Source organism: Uloborus diversus, chromosome 1 (assembly GCF_026930045.1).
Source record: "Uloborus diversus isolate 005 chromosome 1, Udiv.v.3.1, whole genome shotgun sequence".
NCBI lineage: Eukaryota > Metazoa > Arthropoda > Arachnida > Araneae > Uloboridae > Uloborus > Uloborus diversus.
In genome coordinates, this window is record NC_072731.1 from 159,141,081 (window position 1) to 159,162,126 (window position 21,046).

The 21,046-nt window shown below is 33.7% G+C and overlaps 1 protein-coding gene across 1 annotated transcript in view; it reads right to left on the reverse strand.

The window, feature by feature from the left end:
* LOC129233241 (endoplasmic reticulum-Golgi intermediate compartment protein 1-like) overlaps positions 1–21,046 on the reverse strand; it is a 127,393-nt gene that overhangs the window by 94,026 nt on the left and 12,321 nt on the right. The window contains exon 2 of the mRNA XM_054867297.1: positions 20,275–20,409. Within this exon, the coding sequence (XP_054723272.1) occupies positions 20,275–20,409 (135 nt within the window). The remainder of the gene's footprint in view (positions 1–20,274; positions 20,410–21,046) is intronic.

Here is a 21,046-nt window from a genome sequence, read left to right on the forward strand (position 1 = left end):
TCTCGTGATTTTAATTGTATGGAAAAGATCGGAAATATTATCTCAATGATTTAAAATTTTTAAAATTTTTTAACTGTTGCCATCTTATGTTTGTTAACAAAGAAAATATTTGTAATTAATTCAAGCAAGGCTTTTAAAATAACTTTCAATTTTCGCTCTTTGCTTTGCTTTTGCAATAATTCAGACATTAGGATGGTAGTCAAGTTTTTGCATGTGTAATTTTGTTTTTGTTGGGAATATTGCTTCCTTGTCAAGCATGGGGAGTAGGGTGTGTCTTATAATGCACTTTTTAAAAAATTTTGAATTTCTTATGGGGGCACCCCTTTAATTGCTTCCTTTTGATGAAAAAATACACATATAAAAGTTTCATAGAGTTTGAACATAATTTAGGGGGTGCTACCAGTGATTAAAAATTACATTCATTGTGAAAAAAATGGTGTAAAAATCAACTCCCCAATACATCTTGTCATATTTTTAATCAACATGAAATTAAGTTGGTTGGGTTTAACATAACACAAATACCTATTCTTATATATACAAGAAAATAATAAGCATTTCATGGTTGTCATTTTTTTGTAATAATGTCAAAAAAGCATCAAAAGGTTCGGTCATTCATATCACAGGTTTACACTTTCGGTCTTATACATTCAGCAATATTGTAATTTTTCTCTTTGTTACTTCCATGTGACAATACAAGCTTTTTACTGATTGCTACTAATTATCCAGACTAAATAAATAAATTTAAAAAAAAATTAAAAAAGAGAGTTGACAAATTTTGCAGCTGTGGTAGCACCCTCTAAATATTATTCAATTTTTATTTTTCGGATATGAGAATGTTTTTTTCATCCAAAGGAACACAATGAGAGGGTGCCTCATGAAAAAACAACACCTTTAAAAATAAGACGCACCCTAATGGGGAGGGATCAGAAAAAAAAAAGAAAAATATCGAAGAAAGTTTCGTGATGGCCACAACATACTAGTTAGAATATAAATTTCAAAAAATCATCGATTACTCCTAACATAACAATATACTGTTTTTTCCATAGCTAAAATATAAATATTAAAAAAATATCCAGATCAGAACAATGTAGAAATCTATACTTTAAATTAATTTTCTTCTACTTCAGTACATGGTCCTTTATTATCATCAAATTCTTAGAAACCAAAATGGATATCTATTAAGGAGGGTCGATTTTGACTTTTTTTTGAAATCGAAAACGCCTGTGGTGGGAAAAGTTGTGTATTGGCATCAAATGCTCGCATAAAATTTTTTTTGGAAATCAAAATATATTTAGATCCCCCGCCAGCCCCTTAAAGCTTGGCCAAATATGTAAAAATTGACATTTTTCAACTTTTTTTTAAAAAAATCTTATGTATAATATTTTTAATCGCCTGTGGTGGGAAAAGTTGTGTATTGACATCTAATGCTCATATAAATTTTTTTTTTTTTTTTTTTGGTATTCAAAATATTTTTAAATCCCTCACCAGTCCCTTGAAATTTCACCAAATATGGAAAAATTAACATTTATTTGTTTTTTTAAATTTCTCATGTTTGATTTTTTTAATCACCCGTAGTGAAAATGATTGCCTAGTAAGATTCTTCACTCATAAGTAATAATAATACTCAAGCTCCGCTCAACCGGCGAAATTCGGAATATTTTCATAATTTTTAAAATCTTGACGTTTTAAAGCAAAAATTTTATTCAACACTTTTTTTTTTAAATTTAAGCATTTTTATACTTTATTTTTCTATAATAATACTATAGAATTCTTTAATATTAAAACATAGGTATAAAAGATTAAAGTACCAGAAGTCCGTCGTCGCAGTTTAACAGCAGCTCTTCGCTCATTTTCAGGAAGTATTAGGGGAAAATGACTAAGAATTCACCTCGGAGTTTTTTGTAATAAAGAAGTTTTACACCTTATACATTGCTTTGTTCTCAAATTTTGGCATTAATTTTCTGGATGCCAAAGTTGTACGTATAAAGCCATTATGGCGTGTTGCTCCACAAACAGATAAAGATGCTTCTGTCACCAACCTAACTGCTCTTTCTACCGCTTGTGTATGACATGGTAAATTCCCAACTCACTTTCGATAACATCACCCGTTTCAGCTACTTTCTCAAGTTCCACATTGGGTATATGTTTGGTGAATGGAGGGTCTGTAAGGACACAATTTTGCCAATTTATTAATTCTGTATAGTCTTTTGCTTGAAAATTTAGAGGTGGAATGACAAAATCACGAACGGTTTCATTAGTAACAGTTCGAGATTTCAGGATTGTTCTGTAGCCTAATTTCCTTACTGAGGATCGCGTGCCGTTGATCATGGCTATCAGCAGGTTTTCTGGATGACCAGAAAAACCATTTCTTCGTGTAACAGGGTCAACTACTGATTTCAGATCATCGCTAAGATATCTTGAGTAGTGGATAACTTCCCAAAGATGCTGTGCACCGGCTGTGCCTGAAGGCTCAGTTTTAATCAAAACCCAAACTTTTGCACACACTTTTATAATGTATTCTACAATAGTCCCTATTTTCAGCGATGATTCTTTTGTACCAACATACAAACGAAGTACTCTGTTTGCTGTTGTAAGCCACCTAGCATGATATAGCTTTCCTGGTGATTTGGTGGACAGTGATGTTGAACAATTTCCTGAACATATTGCTTGACATATTTGATACAAGTATTTTTGGTCAGTGCCAAGTCCGTCTGTATCAACTGTTGACAAATCAAAAGCGATTTTTTTTAAGTTGACAATTGGTAGCTGCTTACATGTGCCAAGAAGCTTCCCTATAGGACCATTATATGTAAAAGGACCTGTAGTGCTTCCATCAAGATGCCGTAACAGATAGCGTAAAGGTAGCTCATTGGCGTGCAATTGACATATGAGCCACTGCAACAGCCTTTTTAAATTCAGCTCAGTCTTATTACACCACCTTTCACACCAGTATTGACTGCTGTTCCATCTGATCCTACTGCAATTAAATCCACAGTAGATACTTGGGTTGTTTTTAAATAGTCTAATATGCTTGATAACACTTCGTTCGCTGTACCAATTCTTCTGCTCTGAATTTTTCGTTACGATTTCTATTTGGTTCATATATGCTTGGCTAAGTGCCAAGAACAGGCCGATTTGTCAGTCTGGGGGGTGGGTGATTTAAATAGTTTCATTATATCACAGAGAAAAAGAAAAATCAACATTCGGAGGAATAACACCATCTGTCTTTTTGACAGTTAAAACTAAGCAGAAGGAGCAAAGAAAAAGGCAAAACGGGCAATTTTAGATTCCCGGCAGGGGTGGTACATGTAATATGATATGATAATTATTTTGTTCACAAACAAAGGGTCTTACTATTTACTATTTACACCACAGGTGATTAAAAAAATACATAAGAAATAAAAAAAAAGTTTTAAAAAAAGTCAATTTTTACATATTTAGCGGAATTTCAGGGACCTGGCAGAAGATATAAATTATATTTTAATTACTAAAAATTTTTTTAATGAACATTAGATGTCAATACACAACTTTTCCCACCACAGGCGATCAAAAATATTTTACATAAGGTTTTTTCAAAAAAATTTTTAAAATGTCATTTTTTACATATTTGGCCAAACTTTAAGGGGCTGGCGGGGGATCTAAATATATTTTGATTTCCAAAAATTTTTTTATGCGAGCATTTGATGCCAATACACAACTTTTCCCACCACAGGCGTTTTTGATTTCAAAAAAAAGTCAAAATTGACCCACCCTAATATCTATCCTAAACTGTTGAACTTTTGTTTTCTACAGCTGGTCTACCTCAATGCAAAAAAGCTTGACAACTATTGATACCTGCTTGCCTTTCATCACTGTTAGACAAATGCCATATTAGGGATAAAGATGTTGTTTTTATTATTTACAGCCTATATAGATGCAGTAAATTTGAATCCAAATGACCTAGTGATCAATAGTACATTCCTTAAGAGAGCAAGAGAAAACCTGCGAGAAGTAAAATTAAATTTCATGAATTTAAATTCAGATTTTGTAGTTATTCACTGGGATACAAAGCTACATCCAGATGTAACTGGAAAAAGAACGCAGACAGGATTACCGTGATAGCTTCAGGTCCTAATATTGAACAGCTACACGGAATTCCTTAGATATTTCTTCAGTTGCTTATGATATCTTATATGATAGTTCTTTATTACTAACTGTTCTAGCTATAGTGTTTGATACAACGACTTGCAATACCAATAAATTGTGCATGCAATTTTTTAGAGCAAAAACAGAACGGTGATATATTACGTTAGGATTGCCATCATCATGCACTTGAAATCGTACTGCAGAGTGTGTCCTTAAAGAAGTTCTTGTCTTTTTTAGTTCTAGATCAGATATTCAATTATTTAAGGGCTTCAAAATTTTGTGGAAAGATCTCCATCATTCAGAACTTATAACATTTCAATCAAGTACACATACCACTTAAATTCTAAATGGATGACATATTACTTATTGTTCGTAAATGCGGAATTGAGGAAGGAAGATGTGTCTGATGACTGTTTAACAAATTTAAGATAACTGTAGATGATTTGGAATACTTTTTGGTAAAGATCTTCCTCTTCATAGAATCAATTACGAGTCAATAAACCTGTTTGACAAGTTAAAAATACTAAAAGATTTTTTTCTATTTCATCCTGAATTACGGCAAAATGAAGGAAACTCTTTAAAGGGAAGAAAGATTGTGAATGATACAACTGAAAGAGGAGCACAATTAAACGAAGAATTTTGCAACTAATTTACCGAGTATGAGTCACAAAAACAATTTATTTTACAGACCGTCCAAGACAATCGGAAAAAAATACACACTATCGAGATACATTGAGAAAAGCGTACAATTAAAGAAAGTTTCTAAAGCATGATTTCATTCTTATTCAACGTAAAATCTTTAGATGATATAAAGTAATTATAAAGATTAATTTTAATGCTACCTCACTGTAAAAATATTTCGCAAACCTAGGAGAAACGATGTACTGAGTCTGAAGTAAAAACTCGAAGATTTGTGGGAAAATTATCAAAAGTGTTAAAGTTCAACGGCCTAGGGGCACGTGTTATTATTGACCGATCGAGTTCAAACTTTGCACACGTTTACTTTTTATTGAAGTGTCACAAAACTAGGGAGCGTTGATTGTTGAATTCCGAAAAAAAAAATTCCCATATAAATAAGGACCACCCTAATACAGTGGAGCATCAAAAATCCGCACAAATTGGGAGAAGTGGTTGTGCAGATTTTTGATTTTGCGGATTTCAGGTCACTAAGGAAATAGGTGGGAGTTGCACCTGTAAATTGGAAAAATAAAAACAACAAGGAATAAAAATATAATAGTTACAGTTATTTACATTATTTAATATATACAAGTTTACAAATCATTAGCTATTTACATTTTGAAAACATTTCAGAAATTGTAGATTGTTTCGTATTTTTTGATAGTTTAAGCTTAAGTCTTTTTTGTATGTTGTCCAGCATTAGGAGTTCTTGCTCCGACACAATATCTTGTTGTTTTAAAAATTCCAAGTAGTATTCTCCTACCTGCACACCCTCCGAGATTAGAATTTTTTTAGATTCTGCATCCCCTTCATCCTCATCATTTAAAAAATTAAGTTTTGGGGAAAATCGAAGCGGATTTTGGATGTTGGCGGATTTCAGGGTGACGGATTTTTGATGCTCCACTGTATATATATATAAGGTACCAGTGTGGAATATAAGTATTTTATTTTGAGGAGCAGTACTGCTCCTCAAATTCTGATATTATGGAGTAGTTCTGTAAAATCAAAAAGCAGTTTTGCTAAATTTGTGAAATTACAACTTCAACAAGAAAACAAACACGTTTTAAGAAATGTAATATTTAATGTGTGCATTTAAAAAAGCTTTGAACAATGACTTCAGTTATAAACTTTTATCACTTTTCTTTTACAAAATAGAAGAACTGATGCAAATGGGTGGTTCTACAAATACAATATTTAGGGTATGAGAATTTCGAAATATTACATTTATACCGTTAAAAAATTTAAACCATTTGCAACCTGTGTACATAATAAAAATAATAATCTAAAACCATTCAGTACACTGCATCGACATCTAGTTTTGTCATTCACATTTCAAAAAGATTCAGTTCTTTTTTTGCATCACAAAATTTGCAATGCCATTTATGATATTGTATGATGTTTCATGCGTTTTGAATTGCTAACTGTGATGCAATACCACTTATATCCTACACTGAAAGGTACATTGATACATTAATGCATTCAACATTTTCATCATGAGAATAATAAACTCACTTTATGTTTTAAACTACCAATTTAAACTTTTTTACTAAAAATTAAAACTACCAATTACTAAAAACAGTTGTTGCCAGTGAAAAGATTCAGTTGGTCTGCATCTTCCGGTTCTTAAACATTTTTACATTCCATGTAGCAGTATTTGCAGAAATGTACACATTATTTGAAAATTAAAATCAACAAGCATTTTAAGCGGAACAGTTTAAATTCAGCCAAAAAAAGAAAAATATGATTTGTGTGCATGATTGTTGAATCAAGACCTTCAACTGACTGTAAAATCAGCGGCGTAGCGTAAGTTTCTGCCGCCCGGGTCAGGAACCAAATTTGCCGCCCCTCTTACATTCTCCTGCTAAAGGGCCCCCTTATCCCAAAACGACATTTTTGATATTTTACAGAATGAAAACAGGATTTTATTATCAAAAATATGTTTTAAATTTTAATATAATCTTACATCAAACAGGAGATATTGTTGATTGAAATATTTTTCAAAAATTATTGCATTATGAGTGATAATATTTTCCTTAAATCAAAACATTTAAAATGTGATCAAAAACTATATATACGGAAGTAATTCTTAAACCTTTTATTGGAAAGAAAAAGAAACAAAAATATGATTATAAATTACCTGATAGATACATATATTTATACTTGAAAAAAAAACTATCAATTTTCAACTTATCATCAACGGAAAAGCTTTAACAACACTATCAATGTCGATTGAATCAGTCTGTAAAATGTTGTTACATAAAATGACCCCCTGAATCCAAACATGACCACCGTTTCCCCCACCCATCCCTTTTTGGAGTTTTGGAGATAGTGCCACTTCCTCCTCCTCCCAATTTTTTCCTGTTTTAAAACCGTTACTTTCATTTGGAGTGGAAGAGGGCATAGAGAAAAAAAAAAGTTTAAAAACATGAACATTTGTCGCAAGGAGGGACCCTCAAGGTGGTATTCCTCCCTAAAATGTTTGAAAAAATCATCAAAACGATCTTTTTTCTTTTTTTCCACAATTTGTTTTCGATTGTACTTCTCAATGCAAAATTAAAGTCTCAGCTTCATTTCTATGAGCGCCATGTCCGAAAAAAATGTGCACGTTGAAAAAAAAAACTAATAAGTAAAATCAATACATATTTTTAAAAAATAATAAATCTTGAAGCACCCTTTGTTGCATATTCGTCGCATCACAGACATTTAGTTGAAACCTTCTTGGATTATTTATAATTATTAAAGTTACGATCACACATATATAATTAAGATTTCAAATGAAATTAAGCATGCCTAAAATTTAGCATTAGTATCTTCTTTGTACAAATAAAACACAAACTCCAAATTTACATGTCCTGGGTAGACTTGGAAAATACTGGACCGATTTCGTTAAAATTTTTACTTTGCCTAGGTAAGTGCTGGGAACGTTTATAGACCTTTTCAAAAAAAAAAAAGATTAATAATTCTTTTTTTTTTATTTTAAATTGATATTTTGGACCCAAATATGGATTTTTCTACCAGGGGCGGACTGGGTCCCCTTAGAGGAGGCCAACTTTGACTCCCAAACCCGAAAGTGAAAAAAAAAAGGTGCACAGATTTGAGGGCGCAAAAAGAAACAGGTGCACAGGTTTGAGGGGCGAAGGGGCAAAGAAAAAAAAGGAGGAGGGAAACAGGGTCAGTCAGCTTTGAGAGTGAAAAAGAAAACGAAGAGATGCTCAAGGTCAAGGGAGTGAAAAAACCACAGACGCATAACGTTTTTGAAAACACATGGAGGCACACTCACGGAGTTAGTTAAGGCAATGACTACTTGCAGGGCGCCCTTGAACGTCCTCTGTAAGCCTTTATTTTTTTTTTTTTGGGGGGGGGGGGGTTATGCCCTTAAACCTGTGTACTTTTTTTTAACCCTAAAAACCTTAGCGGTATTCAACCTCACCTCTTGCGTTTTTTTTTTTTTTTTTTTGCTCCCTCAAACCTAAGCGCCTCTTTTTGTATTTTGCACCTTATTAAGAGGACAATTTTTCGTAGCCATGGTTAGAAATCGTTTGCGTTCATTCAAGGCTTAACTTCAATTATTCAAGGCTAAGCATAAAACTTAACTTTAAGAACTCCACCTTCCACCGGCCTCTGTAAACGAGACCAAACCTGGGTGGTGGCGTCTATATCGCACACACACACAAGTCTACGCACACAGACGCCTACCTACACACACACACTCGTGAATCTTGATTGCGGAAAACATAAGTTGAATTCAAGACGTAAAAAATTTAATTTTTTATATTTTTATATTTCTTTATTTGCGCCCTCGAACGTGTGCGCCTTCATGTTTTTTTTCTTCTTTTTTTACTAACTCTAACCACTTGTGCGGCTTCGGTGTTTCTTTTTTCGCCCTTCGGCAGTCGAAGTTGGTGCCCTCTTTGGGGACCCTGTCCACCCCTGACTGCTTGTCTATCTTTATGATTTAAAATCCTCTCCAACGCGGTTGAACGCTCTCTTTCTCCTCTTACTATGGAAAAAATAATAATTTTAATGTAGATGTTACAGAATTTGCTGCCCCTAGCAAAGTCCGCCCCAGGGCGAGTGTCCCCTTTGCTCCCCCTATGCTACACCACTGTGTAGAATGCTGAAGCTTTTGATTCAAATATCATGCTGATATCACAAGTTTGTTTGTGACCGAAAGCACTGCAGAGGAAAAATGCTTTCCTGGAAGACTTGGCGATGCTGCTCCACGTTTGCAAGTTGATAATGAAGGTTAGACAGTGGCAGATACAAGGGCAGGGTCATGGGAGTCTCTTTTCTCTTGTCAGAGTCAGAAATTCCTACAATAAACCTTCCCAGATGTTTTCATTATTTTACCAAAAATATGTCAATTTCAAAGAAAAATTTGATCCTGTGTGAGCAGCTCAAAGTGTCGGCTTAACCAGAGTTTTACCATTAAAGAGTTGGAAAATTCGGAGCCACTTAACACTAAGATAGTATACCATTAGTTCGGGACTTTAATAAAGTGGTGTGACATCCAGATGTTGCGATAACGAGGTTGGACCGTACATTAATTTCTCAAAGCCAGGGGAAGTCAATTGCTCACTCAACCCCCCTCAACCCCCCCCCCCCCAAAATTAGTCTGGAAGCAGAGAGAGGCTATGAGGTTACGATGTAGGAAGGGCGGATACAAGGGCGATGGGGTGATCGCCCGCCCCTTTGAGCCAAGAGATGAACAACCGGGCACCTACCGAAATTAACCAAAAAAAAAAAACTAAAGAATATTCGCAAAACAAAATATTCTTCAGAAGCAAAAGAACATTCTTTCTTGCCTTAATAGGAATAAGAATTTATAACATTTTTTTCTTCTTTGTTAGGATTGAATTTTGACTTGAAAATATGATGAAACAGAAACCTAAAGATCTTCACAGAGAAAGAAAAAGTCTAACGGGCTAAAATGCAAATCATAAAGGGGAAAGGGGGAAACACAACCTTCACAATCAGACATTCAGAGCCGCCGATTTTTTGATGACGCCAGTCATTCCGTAGAGCGTCACTATAGGAAACAGGGGGAAATGTTCAGTCATTGTCTCTCTTGAATACTGGTTACATCTAACTTCCAAAAGTTGACTATGTTCAAAAGAAAACAAATCAATTTATTAGGATTTTTCAATTAGAAAGAAGACAAAGAAAAAAACCTATGAAACTGGTGTTGTTAGACAAGGTACGTTTATGTATTTTGTATTTTCGTTTCGTTTTTTCTTTTTTTTGATTCGACAAGTTTTGGTCTGTATGTGAGTGTGCATGCATAGATATTTTTAATGCCTCATAAACACATGCATTAAAAATCGAAAAGACGGCTCAAAAATATTGTGAACTGTAATTGACGGTTTGTGTTTTAAGCCTTTGAAAAACCTTGTTGTAGCCTTTGATGCCCTTGCTGTAGCCTTGTAGGCTTGTTGTAGCCTTTGAAAACACAAAACCTAAGTTCCAGGATGATAATATTTATCAAAAATTCATTAAATTAGAAAAAACAAAATTGAATAAATTGACTAGGGCCACTCTAGCTGGGGTCAGTTTTATACTTTCTCTATGTATTAAAAAAAAGTAAGGTCAATGAAATAATGAAAGGAAGTATGTGGCAGGCTTGCATGCAGGAGACTCCATAACACCTACAACCTTGAAATTTTGTACGAAATTACTTCGAGCCCCCTCCCCCCAGGGTTTGCATCTGGGGTTTTATGTTTTAAACTTCGAATCAGATTTTTTGTAATTAATTTTTAAGGCAGGAATTTCACATTAATTGTCTATTACCGAGATGAAAGATTTCTCATACCCCCTAGCATTCGATGTCGTTTGAAAGACATTTGTTTTCTGAATCAGATACAGATTGTTCCAATATTATCAATGAATTAAAACAACTCAATCAATTTCTATTTGGGGAACCATGCGATCTTGAGTTGGCTTTGGCTTACTATTTAATTTTAATGATTTAGAAAGAATGGTTTTTCAAAAACTCGGCATATTTTACATCTTAATGCAAAAAACTTATTTTTTACAGCATATTTATTTTCCTCTTGCCTTGTATTATTTCAGATGTGAGTTTGGAAAATGTGAAACGTACGAAAGTTGTTGTAGTACACACGCACACACACACACACACACACATATATATATATATATATATATATATATATATATATATATATATATATATATATATATATATATATATATATATATATATATATATATATATATATATACACACACAGGGGCGAACTGGCTGACTTTGGCCCAGTCAGCAAAAGTGTATTTTGGCCCACATCTGTTAATTAAAAAAAAACTACTGCTATAGTTCCTATTTTCCTTTAAATTTCTAAATCAAGTTTCAAAGTTCTAAAAAAAGAAAATTGTGAAACATAAAATAAAGCTAACACTGACACATTTTTAATATGCCTTCAAAGGATACTAATGGTTGTAAGTCTGAAAGGGCACATGTTTAGGCTTCTATACTGACAACATAAGGAAGGACACGAAGAAAGGGAGGAATCAGGTAAATTCCCCTGGAAATTTTTCGAAATTGGTTGATCTGTATAGGCATAAGGAGGAAAGAATCGGAAGAATGGTTTCTAGTTCCCTTCCAAGCGATATTTTCAAAGTTGATGTCAAAAAGCATAATTTTACAATTTTCGGTTACGTTGAAGATAGGGAATAGAAAAAGAAAGGGTTACCTCATGATTTTGTTTTCTTAACTTTTTTTTTTTCCAAAATTGAAGTCTATTTTTAACTATCTTTGTTTACAATAGAATGTCGAGGGCTCTTCCCAGAAATTCTCCAAAATGTAAAGTTTTAGAAACGCAATTTTAGGTTACCCTGAGTAAAATTTAATGAAACAGGGAAGCATCGGGAGCTCTTTACGAAAATGTTTCGACTTTGAACTATTAAAAAACGAAAAACTATCATTGGTCACGCTTGAGAGAGAAGCAGGTTCAGTGATCTCATTTAGAAGCACATTTAAAAACTGAAGTATACTGTACCCAATTTTAAACTGCATTTAGTTACTGTAGGGAATCCGGCGACTCTCCTTCTTCATTTTTCGAAATTGAAATTTTAAAAGCGTAATCTTATAATGTGTTTGAAAACATTAAAAGAAAAAGGGACAGGTTCCTCGAGTGTTTCCTCCCAGATTTTGTAGGAGGAGGCTGTGTCATTCCGCTTTTAAGCTAACTTTTGAGCTTTAACTTGATCAACCCTCCTTGCCTCTTAAAATTTAGACAAAAATGCACAAAAGCTTTTTTTTTTCAAAAGGTAAAGATTCACATAAGCCTGTCCTTGAAACGTCACTCTTTCGTTTCAATAACTTATCTACAAGAATCTGGTTAGAATATATCTGAATATTTTTTGCATTACCTTTAAAACTAAACATCAAAAAGCTTTTCAATATTTTAAAAATAATTACTATAACATTGTGGGTAACTAGAAAACCAAAAAGTAAAAAAAGCACCTTTTTTGTTTTACAAAACTTCTCTAAACAGTACCCTTTTTTCTGAAAGCGCACTGCCCCTTTTTTTAGGTCTGGGGGAAACACTGGTTCCCTTAGAGCATTTGTTTCTGAAATTGAAATCAATTTTTGGCTATACTGCTTACAAAGGGTTAGGGAGCTCTTCTACGAAAATTTCAAAAAGTGAAATTTTAGGCTATCTTTAGTGACTTTAAGGGAATGGCGAAGGTTCGAAGACTTTGTCTGGCAATTTTTCGATATTTAAATCTGAAAAACACCATTGAGGGCCTTGATGCAAGAACCAAGAACTAAGTAAGTCCAGACTCACTCATTCTTAGTAAGACCTAGAAATAACATCAGTGTCCGCTAAAAAGGCTAATATCTCTCCCACATTATTTACTAGAAAGCAGAGGGCTGGTCTTACATTTGTGTCCCGTTGTAGCATCAATCGGAACTTCTATACTATCGGCCACGCGCAAAAATGAATTTAAAAAAAGTTCGGACTGAACTGGTTCTTGCATCAAAGGTCTCAATTTGTAGACTTAAGGCTAGTATCTTTAGTGACTTTTAGACTATAAAGGAACCTCATATCTGAAATACCTTAGGTAGCCCGTTAAGTATAAATCTGGCCCTGATTTCAATTGAGGACTAATTTATCAAAAGGGAACATATCCATTTTCCAAAAATGTTTAGGAGGTGAGAAAAATGAATTAAGGTAAGAACAATAGTTTTATCAACTTCTCTAGGAACAGAATTGAGCACAAAAGCACTGCAAATCATGGGCCGAAGTAAGAAATGTTTATGTAAAAAAAATCAAGGAGATATCGCCATCTTAATTTTGGATATGTACCCTTTCGAACGAAAACGTGAATGTTGAAAGTTCCAATTTCACCAAAACTCTAATATTTCATCTTCTCATATTCTCTTATTGAAGTACATGAACCTAAAAGTAGTGGATTAAAATTTGAGGATTTTGGACATGTGTTTCTTTGCATATAAAAGTCTTCGTACTACAGATTCTTGCAGGATATGTCCCTTTGTGTTCAAAATAAAACGTCAGAGGACGGATTTGTAACCTTTCGATCCAAACGCCACACTTTACCCTAAAATAAAATAGGATTTTCCACATTTGGACTTCTTGAGAGTAAGTGATTTGATAAAGGTCGTGCGAAAGATTTAGAAAACATCATAAAATGAATTTTTCTAAAAATTGGACATGTTCCCTTTTGATAAATTACTCCTCAACTAATGTAGCTCAAAAAAAAAAAAAGAAAGAAAGAAACCTTGCCCTCCTCAGCTCCCCAGAACTCAGTCCTAAACCCGCCTGTGTTCAGGAGCTCTCTCGAAATCGAAATTTTGTCCTGTTTCGATTCAGTTTATCATAGTCCAAACTTCCTTTAGCTTTTCCGTATGCGCTTCGAAGATGAAAATACTCGTAGAGCGATAATTTACAATAGACCAATGAAATATCTTGCCAACTGACAGCATTTAGTTGAATCTGTCACAACCAGTGAATACCAGGGGCGTGCACAGAAATTTTGGTGCATGTACAAATGTCTTTTATGGGCCCTCCTCTATCTTGTTTACCCCCTACTTCCCTACATATATTTCACCCTTCTTTAAAAAATCTCCAGCCTTCAGGCTCGAAACCGGGTCAACAGATGTCCCGTCTCTCCCCATTTGCCCCTGCTCGTGCTCATGTATCAACACCCCTAAGCATGATCCATACATTTATAGCAGTGCCGGGGCCGCTTTGTCTAATGGTGCAGGCCCCTTCAATTTTTGTCAATAGACGTACAAATATGAATTTTTAACTCGTTTTTTGTCCCGGACCCTTTTCCAGGCCGCGTCGGACCCCAATTTCTCTGGCCCCCTCCCGTTTCCTCAATGTGGGAGACATGGCTCCCAGAGCTCTAAAAACTAGAGCGAAAGTTGATAAAAGAGGAAAGCATTCGTACGTGGTGAACTTCGGCTATTTACTTTGGTCCCTGCTTAGGGTGGGAAAAAAATAAACCTGTTTCCAAACGCTTTTTTCACGGAGATTAAACGAATGACATGTTTTTATTTATTTTTTAATGACACTTAAAAAAATGTTAGGTGTGAATTTAAATGTATTAAGTTCAATAAAAAAAATTTTTTGAAGTGGCCCACTCAGCAGTTGGCCCAGTCGGGGATCTCCGACTAGCCGACCTGGCCAGTCCGCCCCTGTATATATATATATATATATATTTAGATACTAGAACTATATTGACTAGGACCAGCCTAGCTGGGCCCAGAGCCTGTTGCTGGTCGTTACATTTCATTTGTATTTGTATATATTTGTATATATATATTAGGGTGGTCCTTATTAATATGGGAAAATATTTTTTTCGAAATTCAACGTGACACCCCCTAGTTTTGTGACACTATAATAAAAAGTAATCTGTGCAAAATTTGAACTGGATCGGTTAATAATCACACGTGCCCCTAGGGCGTTGAACTTTAACACTTTTAATAATTTTCCCACAAATCTTCGAGTTTTTACTCCAGATCCCGTACATCGTTTCTACTAGGTTTGCAAAATATTTTTACAGCGAGGTAGCACTAAAATTAATCTTTTTAATCATCTTCATATTAACTTCGTATCATCTAAAGATTTTACATTGAATAAGAATGAAATAGTGCTTTACAAACTTTACCTTAATCATACGCTTTTCTCAATGTATTTTAATCATGTGCATTTTTTTCCTGAGTCTTGGACTGTCTGTAAACTAAATTGCATTTGTGACTCAAATTTGGTAAATTGATTGTGAAATGCTTCGATTAATTGTGCTCCTGTTTCAGTTGTATCATTCACAACTTTCAGTATTTTAAGGATACCTCCTCCCTTTAAATAGCTTCCTTCATGTTGCCATGAATCACGATCAAATAGGAAAACAATTTTTGATGTTTGTAACTTATCAAACAGTTTTATTGACTTGTAATTGAATCTATAAAGAGGAAAATCTTTACTAAGGAAGTATTCCAAATCATCTATTGTTATCTGAAAATTTTTATACAGTCATCAGACACGTCTTCCTTATCAGCAAGCATAGTAAATTCCTTCATCCAATACGGACAAAGCTAATAATTTATCCCCTAAATACCATAAGTGATTTATGTATTTTCCAATCGCTGCTTCTGCTGCATGTTTGTCATCATTTTGTACGCTGCTAGTTTTTTTAGACACACTATGTTATTTAAAGGAGCCTAAATTGGGTTGCTGCGAAAAATCATACCTTCATACAGCATTTAACTGTAAAACAGCATTTATGGGCTTTCTCTTCATGTAAGGTCAATTTAACTTGTTTCCAGTTTATCGGCGTGTTTTTTTTTTTTTTTTCAGTTAACATCTGGATGTAGCTTTGTATCCCAGTGAATAACTAAAAAATCTAAACTCAAAATCATGAAATTTGATTTTACCTCTCGAAGATTTTCTCTTGCTCTCTTGAGAGATGTACAATTGATCACAAGGTCATTTGGATTTAAATTTACTGCATCTACATAGGCTGTAAATAAATGAACAGCATCTTAGTCCCTAATACGGCATTTTCTAACAGTGAGGAAAAACGAGCAGATATCAATAGTTGTTAATCTATTTTTTGTTGTAGTAGACTAGATATAGAAAAAATTTCCACAAGTTACCCATTTCGGTTTCTAAATCTTGTGAATTTCAAGAAGAATTTGATGATAATAAAGGACTATGTACTGAAATAGAAGAAATTTAATTTAAAGTATAAATTTTTACATTATTCCGATCTGGACATTTTTTTTTAAAATTTATATTTTAGGTATGGAAAATACAGTATATTTTTATGTTTGAGTAATCGAGTATTTTTCAAAATTTATACTTTAAGAATTAAAAATTGTATAAACATTTAAGTATATTTATAACTAATGAACAGTGAATTAAAATACAATTGCCAGTATTATATTTATAGCACTGAAACCTAGCGATCCTATTTGCCACACCTATAACATACACAGGAAATTTTTGAAATCAACACCCCAAAGCCTGGAGGAGGCAATTTGTTATCGTCAAGATCATTCATTAAAGGCCTAGGCCATTCAGTAATGGCCTTTAGAATCTCTTGCGTCTATATTAGTTGAAAGAAATGATTCCCTGCCGCTTGGTTTGAACCGAGAGCAAAATAGCGGTATGCCTGACCCAAGGCTATTGGTGTCAGTGGCGGATCCAGCCGATTGTTTTGGGAGGGGCCATCCGAAATTTTTGAACAAATTCCCCAGTGCCGAATTTAGCTCCAAGCCGCCCCTAGGCAAATTTGAAATCTGCCAACCCCTCCCCCCCCCCCCCCAAAAGAAGCAAAATATCATTGACTCAAAAAAACGTAAAAAAGTGTTTCCCAGATTCAAACTATCAAACTTATGAAGAAATAATGGCGTTTCACATTCTGAGGCGCCCCGATGAAATGATCACAGTGATCTCCCCAAAAATTTTTTATTCGGCAAATTTTGCGGACGATTCGGCAAATACCGTGATTGAAAAATATTTGACTTTCATAAGATGTGTAAAAGTAATCATTATTAAATTACAGGAAAAAATTGTCTCTGTAAAATGATAGAATGCTAATATTTTACTTTCAAGAATAACAATTTAATTCAAAAAATCTTTATTATAATAGCAAATTTGCCGCCCCTGAAAAGTTTGCCTCCCTAGGCAGCTTCCTACTCTGCCTATTGGGAAATTGGGCCCTGATAACTCCTCAGAAATTTTATTAAAACGAAGTTTTAAAAACTCAATTTTCGAGGTATCGAGATATTAGGTTAGGGGGTGGATTTAGAAATCTCCCTCGAAAATGTTTAAAAATTTAAATTTCCGAGTAATTTTTGAAAATTAGGAAACTAAAAACGCATTTTGTCTATTTTTGATGATGTACGGAAAAAGGTCAGGTTTAGGGAGCTGACCCTAAAACACTTTTTGAAAATAAAGCTTAGAAAATCAAATATTCTATAATTATACATTGAGAAGTTAGAAGAGGAGGGGTGCTCTTCTAACTCTTCAACTGTCCAGCCTAAAAATGCATCTTTAGGTAATGTTTGCTTACATTTAAAGAAGTGTGAAGGTGCTTAGAATCCTTCCTTCCTGGAAATATTTTGCCTTTGATGCTCTAAAAATTCGATTATTTACTATATTCATACATATTTTAGAATAGGATGGAATATTCGTGAGCTCCTCCAAAAAAACTCCTTTTAAAGCTATCATCACGATATAAACTAGGGAGGGAGGGGGTCCTATCAAAACTCGTTTGTAATTGAAGTCCCAAAAAATTCATTTAATTTGCTTTTAAGTAAGTTAAGTCATACGGGCTGGATAAGCTAGTTTCCGTTGACATTTTTTTTTCCAAATAAAAGACTTAAAATGCAATTTTTTTGCTACATTTCAAGGCATTTGTGAAAGGGCATGGGAAAAGAAGTTTCTCCTCCTAGTTTCGAAATTAAAGCCATAAAAACGAAAATTCGGGCTCTCTTTGGTCTTATGAACAACCCAAGTAACACTGAAACGTTACGTCATCATTACATCACGTTGCAATTAGTTGAAACATTGTTACCGTTTCCCACACAACGTGATATCACGTTGCTTTATCGATTCGTTACAAAAAGCGTAATTTTGAAACGTTACATCACGTTGCAAATTTCTTAAATTTGTAACGTTGACAAACAGTTGCAAAAGAAACATTACTTATCGTTACTTTTCGTTGCACCTTGCCTCATCTTCGGCAAACTCCGAATCCTAGTGGCCATTTTCAGTAAACAACTTCTGGCTTGCTATGCCGCCATTGTTTGCAGCTTCGCAATCGCGATCTCTCATCACTTTTAGCGGTAAGTACTTTGTATTATTGTTAGTGTATTATTGTTGATATACTTATTTAATTTAAAAAAAGTGTTATTACATATTTTTATGATGTTAATGAACTGCCGTTGATCGGAGTTTGAGTATTTTTCCCACCGTACTTTTATTTATAATATTGTTTAAAAGAATAATGTTAGATGTTTTTATTTGAGTATTTATTCACTGATTTCTTAAAAAGATGCTGAAGCTTGGGGATATGTTCCATTAATAAGCTATAAAAGCGATAAATGATACCATTTTTTACTCATTTAATCGGCTTTTTGCAGAATGATTTTGACGAAATAATTGTAGCAATTTTTTGAAAAAAAATTTGTCATGTAACTGAAATTATCTTTAGTAATAATACTTCAAATTTTAGTTCAAAACTTTAATGCCTTTCGAAAAATATTTCTGGAGTTCTTCAGTAATAATAATAATTATTTTTTCAAGGATTTATTTATGAAAAAAGTTTTTATTTAATTTGCAGTAATATCGTTAATTTTGATCATTAATAGAACTCTAATTGATGTAAATTCGGCTGTGCTATGTTATGCTCTGTTTATTTTTAAATGTCAGGAGTGCTCTTACAAAATATTGTGAATGAAGCAACAGTGTGAGAATACTCGAACGCCTTTAAACGGAATGAGACATTTTATAAATAAAAAAAATAAATAAAAAAAAATATAAATAAAAATAAAAGAAAAAAAAAACAAAGATTTTATAAAAGTATATTAACACTAATTGCATTAACAAAAAATACAGAATACTTATTGTATCAAAAATTAAGGGTTCAATGAACCCACCTCCATTCTCACCAAGAAAAAAAAACTTTATTCAAGCTTTGAAAAAAAAAAAAATCTTAATACAACGCTTAAAAGCAACGTGATGTAACGTGATAAATAATGGTTGATGTAACGTTACTGAAACCGTTGATGTAACATTACTAAAACCGTTGCTTTTGCGTTTTGCAACGAGACATATTTTCGCTCTATCAACGTTACCAGTAACGTGATGTAACGTGATTTATGTTACTTGGGAATAGGTATACTCAGAAAACCGCAGCATTTAGAGAACGTCCAAGTGTCTGTAGTTGGAATCAAGAAATGATGTAAAAGATGGAGAAAAATTTTGGAAGCAAAAGTTTTGTTTTGAGGATAGGGATAAAATTTATCTCCCAATTTAGGCCTATACTTCTTTTTCAGTAAAATACAGTTGTTAAATTTTGTTATCTTATCATAATATTTTTCTTCTTTTTTTTTCCTAAAAAAAATTCCTACAATCACAAGGCTTTGGGAGGGGCCATGGCCCCCATGGCCCCCCTCTGGATCCGCCCCTGATTGGTGTACATGAACCTTCTGTAACATGTAAAATTTTACAGAATGAAAGTGAGAGAATGGTCAGTCTGGAAGTAGCAACATCTATTCAGGTTCAAAATTACTTTAAATATGAAACTAAAGAAAACGTTCACATAAAAATGAGAAAATCCGCAATTTTTTCTTCGAAACTGAAAAAAGGGGGCCCTAGGGGCACGGGTCAATATTCATGGATTGACTTAAAATTTTGCAAGGATCATTTATTTGTATAATGGAACAAATTGAGGGGGCGTCGCATAAAATGTATATATATATATATATATATATATATATATATATATGTATGTGTGTGTGTGTGTAATGTTTGTGTATGCATGAGCAAATCAGGATAAGACGCTAACTAGTAAGGGGTAAATAATAAAAATCTATGCCCCCCCCCTTGAGAAGTTTCTGGATCCGCCCTTGCGATGCAGTTCCGGTAGGGTGAACCGTAATCTCAAAGTTTGGCTTAGGAAATGTATGAATTCAGACATTAATCTAGCAAAGCTAAATACTGTAGAAAAATCACACAGATAAATATTTTTTGGGCACACAATATGAATAATTTTAAAATCAAAAAATGCAGTGAGGAGGGTAAATTTTTTAAATTAAAAATTATATAATATTCATTTTAAAATGCTATTTAAAAAGGATCTTGAAAGGCCTTTTTCCCTTCAGTTGTTGACAGTCATATACAATACAAATCAGTTACACTAAAGAAATATTGCTAACAAGAACTAGGAATGAAGAAAAATGTGAAATAAAATACTTACACACTAACAGTAATGAAATTTAAAAATTCAGAAAGGAACAGGATGGCAATAAAACAGCAACAAAAAACAGATATTACAGCTCCAGTTAACGTGGGTTGAGTCAAGTCTTTCGGAATTTTTCTATAAATATCAAACCTAAATAAAAGAGAAAAAAAGACATAAATATTTGCATTTTAAAACCAAACAGTCAAGAAGAATAATTATATCTTGAAGTCCTTACATGCATTTATCAGTACCTGAAAAATCTGTTTTTTAGCAATGCTAGAACTAAGATCTGAAGAGCTCTTCCAACAAAAGTTTTAGAGGTGAACAGTGAGAGCTTTTATGTTAATTCCCCAATTAATAATTACCAGGGGTGCCTGTCAGGGGGTCATGGTGGAGATTGTGCAATTAAAAGTTTCAGGGGGGGGGGGGTTAGTTTTACAGGGTTTTTGATTTCATTTTGGTGGTACTACCCAGCCTTTGAGGGGGAGCACTATTGGCCTTGGGGGGGACAAGCAAGCATGTTATTACAGTAGAATACTTTTATAATGCCGGCCTATTAATCTTTGCAATTCTTCTCTCAGTACCAGCTCTGGCTATTTATCCTGTTTCTGATACCATAAGTAAGCAATACCACACAAGGTACTGGTAGAAGCAGGGTTAGCCAAACCAGGCCCGACCCGAAAAAACCTTCCCCATTTTTTTTTCTGGTGAGCCTATTTGAAACAATCCTTAAAGGTGGTTATTTTCAGAATTTGCTACATATTGAAAACATTTAGTTCAGTAACAA